The sequence below is a fragment of the Toxoplasma gondii genome, chromosome VIII (genome assembly GCF_000006565.2).
Source record: "Toxoplasma gondii ME49 chromosome VIII, whole genome shotgun sequence".
Taxonomy (NCBI): Eukaryota; Apicomplexa; class Conoidasida; order Eucoccidiorida; family Sarcocystidae; genus Toxoplasma; species Toxoplasma gondii.
The window spans coordinates 3,085,642-3,103,862 of NC_031476.1; the positions used below are offsets into that span (position 1 = coordinate 3,085,642).

General features: G+C 57.8%; 1 protein-coding gene across 1 annotated transcript; it reads right to left on the reverse strand.

Moving 5' to 3' along the window:
- Positions 1-336: 336 nt before the first annotated feature.
- On the reverse strand, positions 337-16,876 carry TGME49_274010 (hypothetical protein; the record flags this gene model as incomplete). The annotated part of the gene is made up of 9 exons (XM_018781709.1): positions 337-2,389; positions 2,783-5,180; positions 5,971-6,318; positions 6,913-7,526; positions 7,766-8,922; positions 9,449-10,274; positions 10,623-12,131; positions 13,249-13,686; positions 14,114-16,876. 9 exons carry the CDS (start codon positions 16,874-16,876, stop codon positions 398-400), a joined length of 12,045 nt encoding a protein of 4,014 aa, XP_018636746.1. The 3' UTR covers positions 337-397.
- Positions 16,877-18,221: the final 1,345 nt, after the last annotated feature.

The window sequence follows — 18,221 nt, forward strand, 5'->3', positions numbered from 1 at the left end:
ACATACATGGGAGGCCCACATCCCTCCCTTTCCGTGTGTGCTTCTCGTGCACCGGTGTTGGCAGTTCAACCTGTCTATTAAGACGCAAACTGGGCACAGTGGCGACAGCGCTTCGTGCAGTCCAGCGGTTTGAGCAGCAGTGAGAAAGGAAGACTGATTTGTGTGGTTCTGTCTCAGAAGCCTTTCGATGAACGGGCCACCTAGAGTGTCCAGAAAACACACCACGTAGAAGATTTAAGAAGTCTCGGGTTTGAGGAAGTTCTAAAACGTGACTTGGCAGGACAAAAAGAGGATCCTGAAAAGCAGTCAGCTGTCTTGACGGTTGACAGACAGTTTGAAAATGTGGGTTTCCTAATGTTCCCCTGCCCTGTTCCTCGGTGAGGTATGACTCCCACACCTAGTCGCATTTCATCGCCAGTTCCTCGTCTTCGTCTTCGTCCGGCGCAAACGGAGCCGTGCCTGGCCCCTGCAGACCGCCTCGGGCTGCACCCGATCGTCCAACGCTGACTCCCCTGTCAGTGCTTTGGCCATAACGTCGGTCCCACACCTGTTCTGGCCTCCCGTGGCTCGACAGAGCCTGTGAAGGAGCCTCGAAAGGCTCCGAGAGCTGTGCATGCTCTGCACGTCTCTGTGCTCCACGTTCCTCGGGGTCTTGCGCCTGCGTGGCCGCTGGGGGTCCCTGCCCGATGCTCGAGTCTCTCTTCCCCAATCTTTCATCGCGACAGCCCAGCAGACCTGCACCGTCCTGCAGTGGCTGGAGACTGGAGGAGGCATGTTGCTCTCTTCCACAATCAATCCCATAAACGGAAGTCCAGACAGTCTCCACAGACGACTCAGATTCTCCACTTCCACCTCTGCGAGGCGCAGTGCACAGCTCGTCGCCCCGCGCATCGTGGCGCTCCCCTTGACTTTTCGTGCCTGTAAGATCGGCGGTATTCTGCAGAAGGGGAGACCGCCTGAAAACACTGTGTCTGTCTTCATCTCCGACGACTAAAGGATCACACGCACCGAGTTGTACCGAACGCTGTTCCGCTGACTCCTGCAAACCCGCAGAGCGCGCCTCAGTAGGTCGCGCAGGCGCAAATAGATGAAGGATAAGCTCCTGAAGCCGCCAGTCGAGGCCTGCCCAAAGAGAACCCACACGTCCGCCGGAGACACCTGTCTCCGGTCTCTTGGAACTGGCCCTCTTGGCGCGTTCCACGAGCTCGCGAAGAAAGGCAAAGACGCGCATTTCACATGGAACAAGGAATAGGGGGTCGAGCGCTCGTCGCTGGTCAAACACACTGCACCGACTGGACTCTGTGCAATCAAGGTTGCCGGGCGAGCCTGTTTTTTCGTTGAGTGAGAGACGGACACTCGACACCCGGTTGTCTCCCTCATCGAGGTCCAGATCGCTCCCCATGCTCGACTGCACTCTGACGACATCCCACGGTTCGCTTTTTCTCTCGTGTGTGCACACCGGACAGCTGCTGGGTCGCTTGCGGCGTACCGCTCGCCGACCCCCCGGCCGCCTCCCATGAGGAGGACACTTGTCTCCTTTGTGAAACGCCAGGAGAACCTCAAAGAGGAAGTCCGTGACTGGTTGAGGTAACGGCGCGAGAGCTTCGTGTGTGCTGCGTCTGCGCTCGGTGCCGACCTGAGCTTGCGACGACGTTGCAGCGACCCTGGCGCCGGAAGGCAAGCCCTGCTCTCCAATCCCGGACATCCCGATTCCTTCGCTTTCTTCAACTGTATGTCTCGGATGCATGCAAAACGGTGACGTTCCCAACTCCGGCGCTGGCGTCTGCGAAAGGAAAGGGCAGACTTCCCCGTGTTGGCATTCAACGCCTCTAGGGCACGAGGGGGCATGTCGGTCGACCCAGGAGAGTGTGTCTCGACTACGTCGAGGAGCTCCAGAAAAACCCCTTGAGTCATCATGCATTCGACTAGGTTCCCATGCGTCGTCGAGCTGAGATGGGGAGACAAACGAGCCAAGGAAACGGTCTTCCAGCTGCTCAGCTCCACGCCAAAGCTCCTTGCTCGCTGCTGCTTGCACGAAGGGGCCCTGGCGCAAGCTGGGAGGGTGTAGATCGAACCTGCCGGCCAAGGCGGCGTCGCGCGGGCCGTTGGGCTCTCGCTGGAGTTCTGTCGTGCCGCCAACGGGATGAACCTGCAGACTGTATACCCCCGAGACTGAGCGACCTACTCGAGTGTCTGGGCTTCCGGCTTCGACGTCTGGGAGGACAGAAGCAAGCGAAATGTTCTCCAAGCTCCGGGATCTCTGTCGGGAAGGCAGGCAGGCAGATGCTGCATGCACCGGCTTTGGCAGACGAAGCGTCTGATCTGCATAGACTGCAGCTTGCCAAAGGGTCTCCAAGGGAACTGAGAGGCGAAGAACGTGACCTAAGAGCTGCACGAAGGAAACGATCGCCACAGACACGAGTCAGACGACGGAGACGACACAAAGGAGACGCGAGCGAAGTACCGGAGCTTCCACCACTGACGGGAAGGAGACAGAAATACCCGATTTGCCCTGGAGACACACGGTCCCTGTGCGACTCTCTCGTGAGGCGCAAGTGTCCGCCAAGCGACTCCAGCGCCTCTAGATCCACCTCGAGGAATGATGAGGTCCCTTCTTCCTAGGGCGCTACTAAGAGGAAGACTAGATTCCTGGACATCTGGGAAACACACCGCCCTGGATAGAAGGAAACAAATTCTGGCCAAGCAGTTCTCTCTCTCAAAGACCAGTCGCGCAAGAAAAAAGTTTTGTTGCTCGTGGCTGCTTCGAGGAGCTCACACTCACCTCAGTTGCCACACTGGAGCCGCCCGGATCTCTCGGGTTCCAAGGCTCTGGGGCGTTGGCGGTCTGGCCCTGCTCGCGTCTCGGTATCCGTCGCAGGCCACAAACACAAGCCGCGTCGCCAGAAGAAGGTCGAGAGGCAGGGGTCGGTGGCGGCATGTTGCTCGACGCCTCTGCGCGGGAGCAGGCAGCCGGCGCGTCCGGCGCTGCAGGGGGACGACGTTTGCTGTGGTAGGGGAGACAAAACTCAAGAGGCGCGTCCGATGTATCCCAGTGTGACAGAAGCGAACAGACGAAAGCGACAAGGACATTCCGGGTGAACTGCAATCTGATGAGGTGGGGGGAGTTGAGAAGGCTCGCGTCTGACGGCTCCTCCACCTCCGAGTCCCCTTTCCGGCTTTCTCGCTGTATCAGGCCGTTCCTCCTCAGCCTCGCGCTGTGCCGCGCCCCCCCGCGCTGCTCTCCCAGCAGACCTCGGCCTCCTCTGCTCCATCGTCTCTCTTCCTCTGAGGGCGGCCGCAGCTGCCGCAGAGCCCAGACGACTTCGACAAGAAGAGCGGCTAACATCGAAGGCGACTTCGGCGCCGCATCCGAGGCTTCCCCCTTCTGAAATGAAACGCGTGACGCCCCGTCCTCGCGCTGCTCTGGGTGGGGATTTGCGCCACTGCGAGACACGGGGATTCGTTCTTCTCGCCGCGCCTCTCCAAATGGATGCATGCCACAGTGGTCTTCTTCTCGGGAGTCCTGCCTCTGTTCGCTCTCCGGCTCGCGAGACTTTGGGAGGACGCACGCGTCTCCGGCATCCTCTCCAGCACTCTTCTTTTGATCCATTTCCTCGTTGCCCGCGAATCTTCCGCTGCGCTCTTCGTTTCCGCGCCCCGGCCCCTCGCCCGGAGCTGCCGCCCCGTTGGCTTCTTGCGAATGCCCGCATGCATTGGCGCCTTGGCCTAGCTGCGACATCTCGGCCTCGGCGAGAGGAGTCGTGGACAGAAGACGCAGCAGCGTCGGAGCTTCGAAGAGCGTCAACCAGCAGGTGCCAGTGAGAAGCTCGGCGCGTTGCGCCTGAGCCTTGATTTCCGCTAACCTGGACTCCTGAGGCTCGTCTGCCTCGTCTCGCAGCGCCGCCTGCCGTCGCACGAGAAGGACGAGGAGCTCCTGCAGATGCGACGGGAAAAGCAGCTTCTTGTCGAAGAAAAAACAGAAAAAAATTGTCTCCCAGAGCCCCGCCAACTGCGGCGCGGCTGCGGCGTCCAACGTCCTGTCGTTCAGGAGACGCCCTGCAACTGGAAGAACAAACGGAAACAGCAGAGCCTCCGTCATTTCTCTTCGTTCCCTTTCTGCGCGAGACAGTTGGGGTACACAGCAGTTGAAAGGCCCCGAACCTGCTCCAGACACGTCGCACTCAGACGCCGCGAAAGAAGCCGACGGGCGGGGCTCGGCGTCTGGACACCGAGGAGGCATCAGCTCCATCTGAGGCGGCCTTCCGCTCTGACAGGAGTCGTCATGCCCTGAGTTCGGATCTGCGGCGCTCAACTCGTCGCGAAAAAGCCAAGCGAAGGGAGAGGCTGAGAAGAAGCCAACAGCGCGCGGCGAAGAGACCGGCAGTGGTGCGTGGGTGTGGAGAAGAAAGACAGCAATGCACTCCGCTGCGAGCCGAAGCAGTTCGTCGTCTTCTGTCATCATGCAAACCGCGCAGAGCTCTCGGATGCCATCCCACAGCGGCGGCACGAGAGGGGCGATCCCTGCATCTTCCGCTGGCTCTTGTCGCTCTGTTTCTCCCTCCTGGATCTTACTGTCATGACCAGCTTCCTCCCCCTTCGACAAGTGAGAAGGAAACTGCGACTGAGTCTCCACACACGGCGCCTTCTCGCCGTCGGACCTTCTGTCTCCCTCGCCGTCGCCCCTCTCGGCACACAGGCCGCGAGACGCATTTGGGGGGCGGCCGGGCGACGCGGGGCCGGTCCCGGAACCCCAGAAGTCGTCATCTTTCTCCTCTCGTTTTTTCAGTCTTTCCTGCTGCATGCGTCGCATCGATCCGTCCGGAGGCCCACGGCAGGAGACGCCTGTCTCTGCTTGCGCGGCCGCTGGCGAAGAAGCCCCCAGAGCGCCGGCAGGAAGAGAGAGACACGGAGGAGACTCGCGGGTGAGGAGGTGATCTCGGCCAAAGACGCAGGACGGGAGAGGCTGGGAGGCGAAGAAAGTCCGCAGGGCCTCTGCGCACATGCATGCAACGTGGGCAGAGGCGGGGGGAGAAGCGAAAGCGGGGCGGGCGTCCATCGAGGCCGGAAAAGAAAGATGGAGAGAATCGCGCTGCAGGGCAGTCTGTTTCGCCGCCAAACTCAGACGATGCGCTTCCAACAGGACACACAGCGAAGCCACCAATCGCTGCTGGATTGCAGAGCTGCAGATGAGCAGAGAGAACGAGACAGGAGCAGAGATGTAGATGGAGGAAAAAAGAGAGATAGACACAGAAGCAGACAGACGGAGAGAGGGAGAGAAAGACGGCGAAAAAAGGAGAGGGGAGGGGGAGAGAAAAAGAGAGAAGAGAGGCAGAAGCGAGAGAAAAGAAAGAAAGAAGCTAGACAGGGAGGGAAAAGGATGGGGGAGAGAAGAAGAGGAAGAGGGAATGAGAGATGAAGACAACGAGGCGACAGAAAAAACAGAGAAGACAGGGAGAGAGACACCCACACGAGATACGAACAACGATGTTCAGGAAACAGTGAGAAAACGAACATCTTTCACAGTTCAGTGAAGCGATTACTGGGCGTCCTTTACTGTGCCTGTTTCTGCGTAGACAGAACGACTACATGCTATAGAAATCTTCCTAACAGCGAAGGCGGCGAAACGAGGTCTTGGGCTTCTTCTCCCTTATCCCGTTTGCTGGGTTTTTTGTTGTCTTGAGAGTCGCCTTCACGCCCCTGTCAATCGACGTTGAATTCTTCTTTCTCTCTCTGCCCCTGTGGTTTCTCTTCGCGTCCGTGTTCCTACTTTCGCCTTTCGCGCTTCCCTTTTCTTCCCCTTCTTCTCTTCCTGTTGCTCTCTCTTCCTCTCCTTCTTTACCTGCTGCTCTCTCTTCCCCTCCTTCTTTTCCTGTTGCTCTCTCTTCCTTTCCTTCTTTACCTGCTCCTCTCCACCTCCTCTTCTTTCCCTCTTGGTCCCGTCCCCGTCAGCGGCGCTCCGCTGGCGCGTACCTGACGTCATTTGCGTTGTTCGCGCTCCCCGTCTCGCGGGCGACGCATGCACTGAGAAGCGCCTGGAAGCCGCCGTTCAGCTGCGGCACATGCAGCGCCTTCGCCCAGGCGGTGCAAATCAGGCGCTGTATGTGAGGCGGGGAGTAGACGCCCGAGGCGATGGGGCAGAGCCTCAAGATCCGCAGCAGGAGACGCAGGAACTCCGTGCAAGTGGAGGCGGAGAGCAGCGGGAGGAGATCATGTGCGTCTTCAATCACGGCGGAAATCTCAAACTCGAGCGCCACCTCGCCAGAAGCGCGCCGCTTGAGCGCAGCGAGAAAACCTTCAAAAGCGACGAAGCTACATAGTCTGCAGGTGGACACAAAACGCCGAAGCGCCTGCGTTTTAAGCGTGCGAATTGCGACCCTCTGTGACTGAACGACAATCCTCCGCGAAACCGTGAGTCGGCGGACACAGGCGAAGGCACTCCGACACACTCAACCAGAGGGTCGCCAGTTTCCTGTGTGGTGCCGCGCGTGCATGCAAGGAAAAGAAAAACCTCTTTTTTGCGGGGTAATCATCGGTGAGCTCCAGCCGCCTGCTTTGGACTTTGGGATCCACGCGGACCGTTGTGCTGGAAACAGTTCCGTTCATCGACTTCGAAAGGTAACCGAGTGAGACAAGCGGGCGAACGAGAGAAGCGCAGAGGAAGCTGAAAGAGCACTTGCGGCGCTCAAAGCGACAAGCGCCTCAAAGAGCCTGGCGCCGAGGGGATACTCAGAGCAGAGAAGACGGCCTGACGGCCAAAAGGGAGGAGAAACGGAACGTGAGGAAGGAGAGACACCGACAGAGAAATGACAGATGGAACGGGAACAAAGAATAAAAACCAGACGGAGACACGCCCAGAAAAAGAGGCAAAACTCGACCAGAGAAAAACCGAGAAGCTCCCCTGTCCCTGCCTACCTAACGACCGGATGCTGGTGATGGTCTGTGCAACTGCGAGAAGCCAAGCGAGCGAGCGCATGCAGTTCTTCGGCGCCATAGTGAGTGACCAAGTAAGTCGCGAGGTCTTTGGCCACAATGAGGGCCCTTCCCTTCAGAAGCGGCATGTCTCCTTCTCCTTCTTTGTCGCTGTCGGAGTGGACTGTGGGGTCTCCTCTCTGGCCGCCAAGCCCCAGCTCTCTGCTAGGCCACCTTGGTCCCTCAGTTAGGTCGCTGCTCTTTCCTACTTCTCCATCCTCTTCGCCTCGCGGAGACACCTGGCTCCTCGGCTGGCCTTCCGCTGTCGGAGATTCGCGTCTCGCTCGGTCTTGCGGTCGCCTCGCTTCTGGAGCTTGTCCAGGAGCTGTGAGAATCTGGGCGAGAGTCTTGACGACGCGGTCGACAGAAAGACTCGAGTCGCGACTCCAGATTTCTTCTTCTATCGCCTTTCGACTTTGCATCCAAGGATCCACGGCGCCTCCCTGGGAAGCGTCTCCGCCAGTGTCGCAGGGCAGAGGCGAGCAAGGAGAAGGAGACGAAAAGGCAGAAATGCGTGCGAGAGTGTTGGAGACAGCGCCAATCGCCCACAGGGCGACCTGGAAAGACGAGAAAAACAATCAATGGCAACGAAGAGGAAAACGCGGACTAAAACGTGGAACTCCAAACCCTCCAGCTTAAAGCAAGGAACGGGGAAACCTCGCAGCGTTCATCCAGACTCGCTTCGTCTGAAAACAGCGACTTTCTTGTCTCACTTGATCTGTCCTTCCTTTGTCTCTATACCACCGCAGCCAGTGCGGCTTCGTCGTCTTTCCTTCTGCGATTCTGTCAAACATACCTCAACCAGCTTCCACCACCTCGCAGCTCCTTCTCGCTTCCTCATCTCGCCCAACTGAATCACCGACGTAGCTGCTTCAACCACTGCGGCTGCAGTCCCTAAACTCCTCCGGAGCTCTTCTTCTTCGTCTGCTTCTGTCTCTTCTGCTTCGTCTGCTTCTGTCTCTTCTGCTTCGTCGGCTTCTGTCTCTTCTTCTTCGTCTGCTTCTCCGCCTTCCTCTCCCTCTTCTCCGTCTCCTCCGCCGTCGATTTCTGTGTCGCTGGCTGTCTCGCTGCAGGAGGAAGAAGAACGCGAGCGAGACGAGCAGCCGCCTGCGCGTTCGAGGTCGCTGGTGTCGCCCGCTGGCTTTCTAGGAAGGTGCCGACGGCGTTCTGCTTCGCCACCCTGTCTCTCGTTCGCCGGCGACGAAGCGCGCATGTCTCGCGTCGAACTCCGAGAATGCCGAAGGCTTTCCGCCTCCTCCGCGCAACCCACCAAGGAGGGCGAGGATGCAAAGGACCGAGAACAGGCCGGTAGAGAGGGTGAGAGAGAGAAAGTGGAGACAAAACGGCAGGAGGAGGAGAGAGGAGACTGGGGCGCAGAAAACGAAGAGATGCGCGTGTGACGCGCCGAAGCCTTTGCAGGTCCAGCCACAAGACAAGCAGGAGAGAACGACGGACTCGAATGAACAAAGAAGGAAAGAGAGTTTGTCCACTCAACGCCGATGCCGCGCCTGGGGGGTCTCTCCAGAGCACGAATAAACTTGGTGACCGCTGTGCGTATCGATTCGACTTCCTCCTCTTCACTCTCTGCTTCATCCCGTGGACAGTCAATGAGCCCTCCATGCACTGGAATTCTTCTCTCTCTTCTTCTGTCTCTTCTCCTCCGTCTTTGTGCCTCTCTTCCTTCCGCGCTTTTTCCCTCGCTTTGCCTTCTCGCTGTCTCCGAAGCCGGTCTGGTACGGCGCGCAAGGATCCAGGTTGCCGCTTGACAGCTGTCTCCTTTTCCTTCTGCTCTGCCTTTTTCCTCTCCTTGTTCTTCGCCTTTGCCGCCTCCGGCGACCCGGCGGCCCCTGCGACTTTCCTCCACCACTGGCTCGCAGCAGCTCGAAGACAAACGCGAAATCTGACTGGAGCGTCCGCGCAGCAGCGGCTTTCTCGGTGCCTCTCCGGGCTCGCCTGGACACCAAGAGAGCGACAGAGAGAGCTCGAGAGGTCCAGAACTGGACGCATGCAGTCTGCCTTATCGCGGAGGACATCGAGACGTACGTTCAGTGGCAGGACGAAGAATGCGCGCGAAAGAGAGACATGAAAGGTGTACGAGCGTCAGCGAGAAGACAGCAGAAAGACAAGCGATGAAAGGCGCAAGACAAGGGGAGGGAGAAAAGACGCAACACAAGAAATGCGAAGGCAAGTGTAATAAGGCACCTGAAGGGAAGCATGAAGTGACACAGATCAAGAGGCGCGAACGAATCAGGAACGGCAGCGACAGCAGCCACGGAGAGCGAGGGCGCCTGCTGCTTTTGAAACGCACCAAACACACAGTCTTCACCCTCGAAAAACAACCGTGTCAAAAGATCCTTACACGGTTCACAAGAGCTCCACGTTATCCTTTCAAACCGGAACGGCGAGGTAGTCTTCAAATCCTGAATTGTGAGTCCCGCTGTCTGTGAAGAAACAAGCAAAGGCCTTTCTTTCCACTTACATATTTCACGAGACCGTGAACAGACAAGCGCCGCAGTGTCTCCGTCAACTCCAAGAATCCTCAAGGCTCGCCATCTGTTTTCTGCCGACGCGAGGCCGAGGAGAGAAACTCGGCGATAACAAATGCAGCAGCGAATGGCATGTCCTTCTTCAGCTGTTCCCCCCTCGCACCTTGAATCTGCGTTTCTGCCTTTACTTCCGCCTCGTCCTGCTTCCACCTTGTCTCTCCTGTTTGTGTCCGCCCTCACGGGGGTGTTTGGTGGCGACAAAGGAAAGTCTCGTCGGGCCTCGTTTGCTCTGCAGGCGCGATCACTGGGACTAGACGCTGGATCGAAGGCGGAGACGGGGAGACGCCGCCCAGGCGAGGGCGCGCCCACCGTCTCTGTCATTTCTTCTCCAGCGCAAAACGTCTCCTGCCTCCGTCCCCGTGTGTCTCCTTGTGCTCGTTCGCGAAGCCGCGGTCGCTGGTTGCTCGTGACGCTCCTGGGAGTGCACCAGCCGTGGGCGAAAGAGCAAGGGGGATGTCTCCGAGTAAAAGAGACATTAGATGAGAAGGAGACCGGCGACCGTCTCTGTGGGTGTGGGGTGTCTCTCTTTTGCTGTCTCTTTGGCTTCGGGCTCGAGGCCCGAGAGGGGTACAGCGCAAACGCGAAGGACGTCGATCTGTGGCCTAGCAGCGTCTTCTCTTCAGCAGGCGCGAGCTGGCAGAACGGGAGGAGAAGCGAGAAGAGAAGCGAGAGAAGAAGAGGCGCGGTGGAATTGCTGGAGGACAAAAGGAGAGAGGCGGAGTTCGGACTCTCGGCCAAGGCGCCCAGAAGGCGAACAATCTGAAGACACACAATTCACAGCCGGTCTGCGCGCTTCTCTCAGGGAGCTTGTGGGGCGCGAGCGAGAAGAACGAAGGCGACCCAGACACAGAAACCACGGAGCTAGGAGGTTAGCCGCGCGAGAGAAGGCAGACGACGAGCACCGCGCACAAAGCCAAGTAATCATTATCCAAAACGAGGAAAGACGAGCACGCAGAGAAAGGGAACCCCAGAGGGAACTCGGAACAAAGACAGGAACGCCAGACCCCCACGAACGAAAAAAAACACGGAGATAAATTGTGAAGGGGATAAACGTAGAACAGGAGCAACGACGAGTGTCAAGAATCAAAAGAGAAGACGCAAACGAACCTGAATGACTAGGGCAACCCCAGAGTGGCGTCGGCCTGGTTGCCGCACTCCACGCGGTCTCTCGTCTTGTGCAAAGACGAAGCCACCGCCGTCTTCCTCGTCGAGCAGGAGCGTGTCAAACATACGAAAGTAGCGTTTTAAGAGTTCGATGCTGACCTCGAGAGAACTCTTTGCAGTCTCTGTCGCTGTCTGTCGGAGCCGCGAGACAACAGAGGAACGAACGCTCAAGCACGGCTCCCTTAACTCTCGTATCGACCCGTCCCGGTCAAAGAGATCAGACTCAGCGCTCCCGTCTCCTCGAAAGGAAGGCGAGGCGGCGAAAACCTCTAGACACGAAACGCAGAGAGCTGCGCCTGGAAGACTCGCAGAAAGCCATGAGGACGAAGGTGAGAGCTCAGCGGGCGAGAACCCCCCTACCCCACAGCCTTCTTCGCGTTCTTCGACTCTCCAGAAAGAGTTTCCTTCCGCTACGGGGCCGTCTCCGTTTCGACGTTCGCCAAGCTGCGGCGACCCTCTCCCTCGGCCTCGGCGCCCTTCGGGATCGAAGGTCCCTAGAGCTTCTGCGCCGCCGCCATGGAGGCCGACCGGCTTGGGGATCCGGCCTTCTCGGATATCGCTACTCTGTTCTGGATGGAAGTCTCGACCGCATTCTGTATTGATCGCTGGATTACATCGCTCGTTAAACTTTGGACTGGAGTCTCCGTCGCCTCCTTCCTTTCTGTCCGGTTCGCCACGAGCCGAGGCGGCATGAGGAGGAAACCTTTCCTCGTTTGTGTCTCGCATCTCAGACGGATTCTCAGGACAACCAAGATGGAACTTCTCCCCTTTTTCGTCGCCTCCGGCCTTGGTTTGTTTTCGGCCTCCCTTCACGCTCTTCGCACACCCTCCTCCCACAAGTGTCTCCGTCTGTCTCTCAAGGCTCGGGGGCTGCGCTCGACCGACAGGGACAGTGGCGGCTTGGGGCTCCGCCTCGGACCCAAAAGCGTATCTCCTTTCGCTGCGCGACAAGAAGGCGACGACTTCCGCGAGGTTGGATCGAGAGCGCAGCGAGGGACAGAGCGACTCAAGAGAAGCGAGGAGAATCCAGTTTGCCTCCAGAAGAAGAAAGAGAGGAGGGAGAGCAGACAAACCCCTCACGCAGGAGACCGCGACCTCGATGTACTCGACGTCGGTAAGGCGCGCACTTGCACAGCGAAGAAGGTCGAGAAGAAGTGAGGAGAACGCCCCGATGGACAGCGCCACGGGGAAGAGCGCCGCTTTCCACGAAAGCAAACGAGAGCGAAAGACAGTTTCGTAAAGTGAACAAACCTGGTAGGCATTCCAGTTCACTCCCCGCCGCGCTCGCCGCAGGAGACTCAGCCGGGGTCCACAGGCGGCGTCGGAGCAGGAAACACAAGGGGAGGCGAAAGGCGCGAAAGACGACGAGAACGGACGGCGAGCGACTGCTCGCAGAATCGCCCGGTAGAGGTCGACAATAGCTTGGGCGAGGAGAGGCGACGGGAGCGAAAACTGAAGGGAAGGAAGAGAACGCAGCGAGAAGAAAGAGGTGAAAAGTGAGGGAGCGCGGAAAGCTCATCACGGAAATAGGAGGAGAAAGACGTGACGGACAGCACACAACGTGGAAAGGCGAAGGGAGAGACAAGTGAGAGAGAAAGCAGCAAATGACGCATCTGACCGACAGCTTTCGCCAATTGTTATTGATGATTTAGTGAACAAAATATGCGTTAGTATTGTATCTTTATAGTTTGCAGATAATTTATTTCGTTTATGTGTTTGAAGGTGAAATTCGCGCTGGGTTCAACCTAATGGTTTTTAATACTGATTTGTACTGTGCCACTTGGAAAAAAATAAATTCCTACACTAAAAAACATGTTCGCATATCTTTAAACAAATGACCACGATAGTAAAAGTGGAAACTGAAACGTAATTGCCCTTCGGACTTGGTCCTTTAAAGACGCAAACCAGAGTCGGAATTGAGACGGAAACGCAGACGGAGAGTGTTCTGTCTCGGCGTAGACAGACGAAGAGTCCTTCGCAAAACGAGAGAGCACACAGTGTAGAAGGCGAGTCCATCTCTGCGTATGCCTTGCCTCCAGCGAACCAGTCCCTTTCACAGACGAAGCTGGAAGTCTGGAAACGAGAAGAGCTTTAGACGCTTCGCACACACCGGGTCTCAGAGCCAGCGACGGTGGAAGCTCTGTGCAAAGAGGCTGCCAGCACTCAGCCCTCCTAGCGCCTCCAAACGCTCCCCCACGACAATCTACAAGTCGAAAACATAGAGCTAAGGAATGCAAGAATAGAGCTATATATGCACATCTATTTCCTACATTTATGTCTCTGTTCCGTGGCTGCACCAAGACTTCGCACCAAGACAAATCTACATCTCTTCTTGTATAAATGGTTGTATATGTCTAAACACTGGACACACATGTTGTGCACCGCTGAGTCGGTGCGTATTTCAGTCAGCGCTCGTCTGTTTCGCTCAGCCGCTGGTTCGTTCGTTTCGACGCGCCAGGTGGAATGTACGTTTATCTTTCTTCGTTTGTATATGCTTCACGTATGGGTATCTTTCACTTCGTTGCAGCATACAAACGCATGCGAAACTCTGCCCTTCCCCCTGTAATACCTGGGAGCTCAGGCGAGCCTTGGTGAGAGCGAGAGTCCTGCCGACAGCGTCGCCATCGAGGGACGAGACAGCCGAGGCGCCACCGCCTGCTGTGCAGCCCCAAAGGTGGAGCCCAAAGCAGGCGCCGGGCGCCGGTCTCGCGCGGTCGAGAGCCTGGCGAAGCGCGGCGAGGACGGCCTCCAGAAACGGACAGAAAGGCGACATCGAGGGTGCGCAGACGCGCTGGAAATGCGCCGAGTGTCGCCTGAGACTCTCGAAGGAGTGAGGCAACACCAAGGCGACAAATGCATTCTCCACGAGGCAGTGCAGAAGGGACAAGAGAGACAGTTGAGCCTCAAGAAGCGCAGGCGAAGAAGGCCGACACAGAAACAGGGGAGACGCTCCAGAGGCCTCAGACGGAGACGCCGGCAACGCGTCCAACGACAACCGAAGTAGAACCTGCAACAGGAGGGAGGAAGACATCGAACAAACTACTCAGGCACGGATCCACGTCTACACAATTAGAGTCCTACATATAAATCTACTAGCTGTCGGATGTGTCATTACACACACACATACGCAAAGACAAAGTAAACATACATATAAATACATATATATATATATATATATGCATATATTTACGCATATATATATATATATATGGGGACGCAAAGTGTGGGAATGACGGCCAGAGTCTCGAGATCATAAATGAGGGAGCAGAGAAGAAAGAAGAAGAGAGAGAAAGATACGTGAATGGCGATTGACTGAGAGTCTCTTCAGAGTGAAGGCAAAGGCACTCGACTGCCACACAGGACTCAATGAACCACCGCGCGCATGCGAAAGGGAGCCCGGCAAGTTGTCTCCACCCTCGCCCCGCTGTTCCTACTAAGACATGAACACGCAGCTGTATCCAGTCTTCGTCTTCCTCGCTTTCGCCTTCCTCGTCTGCTCCGCTCTTTTCGTTTCCTGACGCTCCTTCTGCATCGCTGTACATCTCCATTGGGCGCGCGCCTGCCCGCGAGTCGCCCTCCCGAGTTCGCCTGTCTCCCTCGCGTTTCAGCGAATCGTCTCTGGCCAGCTGATAGCCGTCTGTCTCCATCCCAGCGGCGGCCTCGGCGTCTCCCCCCTGATCTCCATGTTCTCCATTTCCTCTCGGCCTTCGAGTTCTTTCATCGAAACTGGAGTCCTCTCGACGTCCGCCGGCCGCCCCTGTTCCTGGCCTTCCGCCTTCTTCCTTACTCCTTCCTGGTGAACTGTACATTTGAGTCCGTTCGTGAATCCATGCACCTCCCCTGTTTCCTCCCCTATCTCCGCTTCTGTCTCTACTGGGCTCGATGGACCATCCGCGGAAGCCGCGCGGTCGGTGGGCGCCGTCTCGCCGTGTCTCCTCGCTCTGCGAAACGTCCGAGGAGGCTGGGGGCGAGGTCTGTGTTCTTCGCTCAGAAACGGAGTTCGAGGAATGCTGCTTGTTTACGAGTTCTGTCTCTGCGTCTCTAAAGGCTTCACCGGTCGCCGGCAGACGACGCCGCAGTCTGGGAGGACGAGCGCGGCGAAGCAGAACCGCAGAAACTACGCGATGGAGGTGAGGCCTCACAAGCGCCGTCGAATGCAGCAGTGCATGCGTGAGAAGATAAGAAGCAGCTCGTCTCTCAGAGCGAGGAAAAGACTCCCAGTGAGGTGTCACGACGCGCCGCAGCAGCAAGGTTGCGCACAGCAGCTGCAGAGAAGGCAAACAGGTTTCGTCGGAGCCGACAGACTCTCGTCCACTGCGCTCGCGACAGAACAACGCCAGCGGAAGGGTGGAAGGAGACTGGGGAGAAGACCGAGAAGGAGAAAAACCGACTTCGACGAGGTTCACGGGAGCGGCCCAAGGTGGAGTGAGGTAGGCGGAGAAATCCATGTCTTGTAAGGAGTCTTCATCTTCTTGAAAGGATCTACGGGAGCACGCGCGCCTCTTCCCCTCGAGCTGCGTATGTCCTGAGGGGCCAGAAGAAGCTGTTTCGGGTGCTGTCTCGCGACGCGGAGTTGCGTTGGCCTCTGAACAGCAGCGCCCAACGTCCTGTCGTCGAGTTCCTCGCACGTCTGCAAACGTTTGAGGAGAGAATGGAGAGGCGGGGGGGCCTCTGTCCTTTTGCCGTTCGTCTGCTCTCTCCTGGGGCGTCTCCGCGAGACCGTCAGATGGTCGACATCCACCGCAGGCTCCTTCTCTCTCGCCCTTTTCAAACGCGTCATTTTTGGTCTGTTCCTCGCCTCGGTCTCGCGTCCTTCTTTCGCATCCGCTCCTCTGCGCGTTCTCTCCGTTTGCGTCCGTTCTTCGTCCTCTTCTTCGTTCTTCTCGTCCACCTCCGAGTCTCTCTTCTCTCTCCTCACTCGCTGTGCCTGTCTCGCACTCCTTCGTCTCCCCCCCGCCAGCGCCTCGGGGTCGCTCTCTACTTGATGGCCGCCCTTCGCCTTCTTGCCGCCTGCGCGCCGTCCTCGTTTGTCCTCTGCGTCTTCGCGATCGACCTCTCTCCGCGATCTGCGAGTGTTTGAAGTCCTCGCCTGTGCTGTGCGCTGCAGCGCAGTGCTGCGCGTGGATGCAGGAGAGGACGAAGCCGCGCTCCGTCTGTCCAGACACCGCAAAGGCGGTGAAGGCGAGGAGGACGCCTGCGCGCGACGCGGAGCGAAAGAAGAGAGCTTCAGCAGCTTCGCGTTCCGCCGCCTCGGTGCCGGCAAGCCGCAGCAGGAGCGCCTGGCACTCGAGGAACTGACGGCGAAAGACACTGCCAGTTTCCTCTTCAAACGCCAGCTGCTTCCGACACTGAATGCAAGTCAGACAGGCCCGACAGCAGGACGCCCAAGACGACAGCTCCGCTGGACATACACACGACAGCACAGGCGGAGAAGAAGAAGAACAAGCCAGCGAAGGAGCAGCTTGTACGGGAGAGGAGGCCGGGGGGGAAGGAGGCTGGAGAGTTGCAGGAGAAGTGGATGTCGCGGCAGACGAGGAAGCAGGTGAGGAAAACTGTGAGAGACGGGGGTCCGGAGCGAGAGACTCACAAGGCGTCGAGAGGTGCACGATTTCGGGAGTGCCTGCAAGAGAACCTGCAGAGCGACGAAGGAGAGAAGAAGCGACCGCAGGAGGCTCGGCTCGCGGGGAGAGGCAAATGGGTGAAGACGCGGAAGGAGGCGCCCAAGGCTGGCCTTGTTGAACGTCGAGCGACGGCGGGGGTCGCGGAGGCGTGGAGGCAGAGGAAGCTGCGAGCGGGAGAGGCGAAGCGACGAGCGAGTCAGAGGAAGGAAACAGCGGCAACGCAGAGACTCCAGGGAACTCGGCAGGCGAGGAAAGAGTCGCAGGAGACACCCGTTGAGAAGAAACGCCAGACGACGGCGACTGCCACGGAAAACACGATGTAGAGAGACAAGAAGGCAGACCAGAGGGGTGGAGGAGAGACGACGACGCATCGGCCGGACCAGACAGGGGAGGAGGAGAGAAAGGATGAGGAAGAGAAGAAGAGGAAGAAGGAGGAGAGGTAGAAGAAACGAGAAAGGGAGACGGTTCGTAGCGTTCCTCTTGACTTGCAGATCGCGAGACGAACATTTCATGAGGAGTAGAAGAAGACAAAGAGAAGAAAACGTCGTTCTCTGGGCGGGAGGGTGTTCCCGCCATAGCGAACAGATAGCGGGAGGTGGAAGCCGAGGCAAGCAACCGGAAGAAGAAAAGAGGACAGAGGAAGAAGAAAAACGGAAACACGGGCGGGCACTGCAGACGGCCCCAGTGGGCGACGATCACGGCAACGGTGAAGGAAGGAAAGCAGAGGAAAACGATAAGAACGGGGAGAGGCGGCCAGCTGCGCTTTGAAAGAGGGCAGCGGAAAGAATTCGGATTTACAGGAGTTGGTCGCGAAACAGAGAGGGCACCGGAGACAGTTTATGTTTCCTCTCGTTTCGCCTGTCTCCCTCCAATTGGTCGGAGCGACCTGGGAAGACCGGCCCTCTGTGACATAAAATGCAGCATTTCTTCTGCTTGAATGCAGGTGTGCTCGATCGTGGATGAAGACGAGAAGCCCCCAAACAAAGTCGCATTTTCCCCTTCATTTCGACATATCCCCGCTCCTCTCTCCTGACGCTCCCCGTTCTTTCATCTCTCCGTCGTTGGCATCCTCTTTCTCTGCGGCTCCCTCTTTCTCTTTGTCTCTCCTTCTCTGACTGCCTGTCTCGACGTGCTCTCTGTGTTTCTCTCTCGCTGTCTCCCTGTCTCTCGCTGTCTGCCTGTCTCTCGCTGTCTCTCCTTCAGCTTCTCGCTTCCGCGCCTTTTCCTCCGCGCCGTCCGGCTTCGTTGCTTGAGACCTCGCGAGTTGGCGGAGCCTAGGCGGCCGCGGGTGTTCTTTTGAATGCGGAGAGGAGACGGCGGTTTCAAAGCAACGCAGGGGACGACTTTCTCCACGAAAAGAAAGAGATGGCCTCTTGCTCTTCGTCGCAAAGAGACAAACGGCATTCGAGTTCGGTTCCTTCTCGTGGGCTTCAAGCTCCTTTTCGCCGAAGAAACGCGACCTGCGCGCAGGGGAAGATGCCGCAGCGGTGCCTGGCGTCCCCGCGTCCTCGCCAGAGCTTCGTCGACTCACGGTCGCCTCCTTGTTCGTCGGACTTCTTCTCGCCGTGGAATTTCTTCTTCTTCTCGATTTTCCTCTCGGAGCGCTGAATGGAGCGCCCTTCGACGTAGGCGGCGTCGCCAAAAGAAGACGACACACACCACACTGAAACTGTCCAGATGGCGGAGTAGCAGGGAAGCAGCCGAACTCAGACGGGGAAGCCGGATACGGCGGGAGGCGAGGAGCGGAACGAAGGAAGGAAGGCAGAGAAGACACCAAGCTGGAATTCGAAGAAGAAGCAGTTTCGAGCGAGGAGCGCTGCGCGAGCGAGCGCCGCGGAGCCTTGCGTGAGGAGCGCCGAGCGCGGCTCTCACGCTGGCCTCCCGCGAGAGGAAAGAAAGAGGAACGACGAACTTCTCTGTC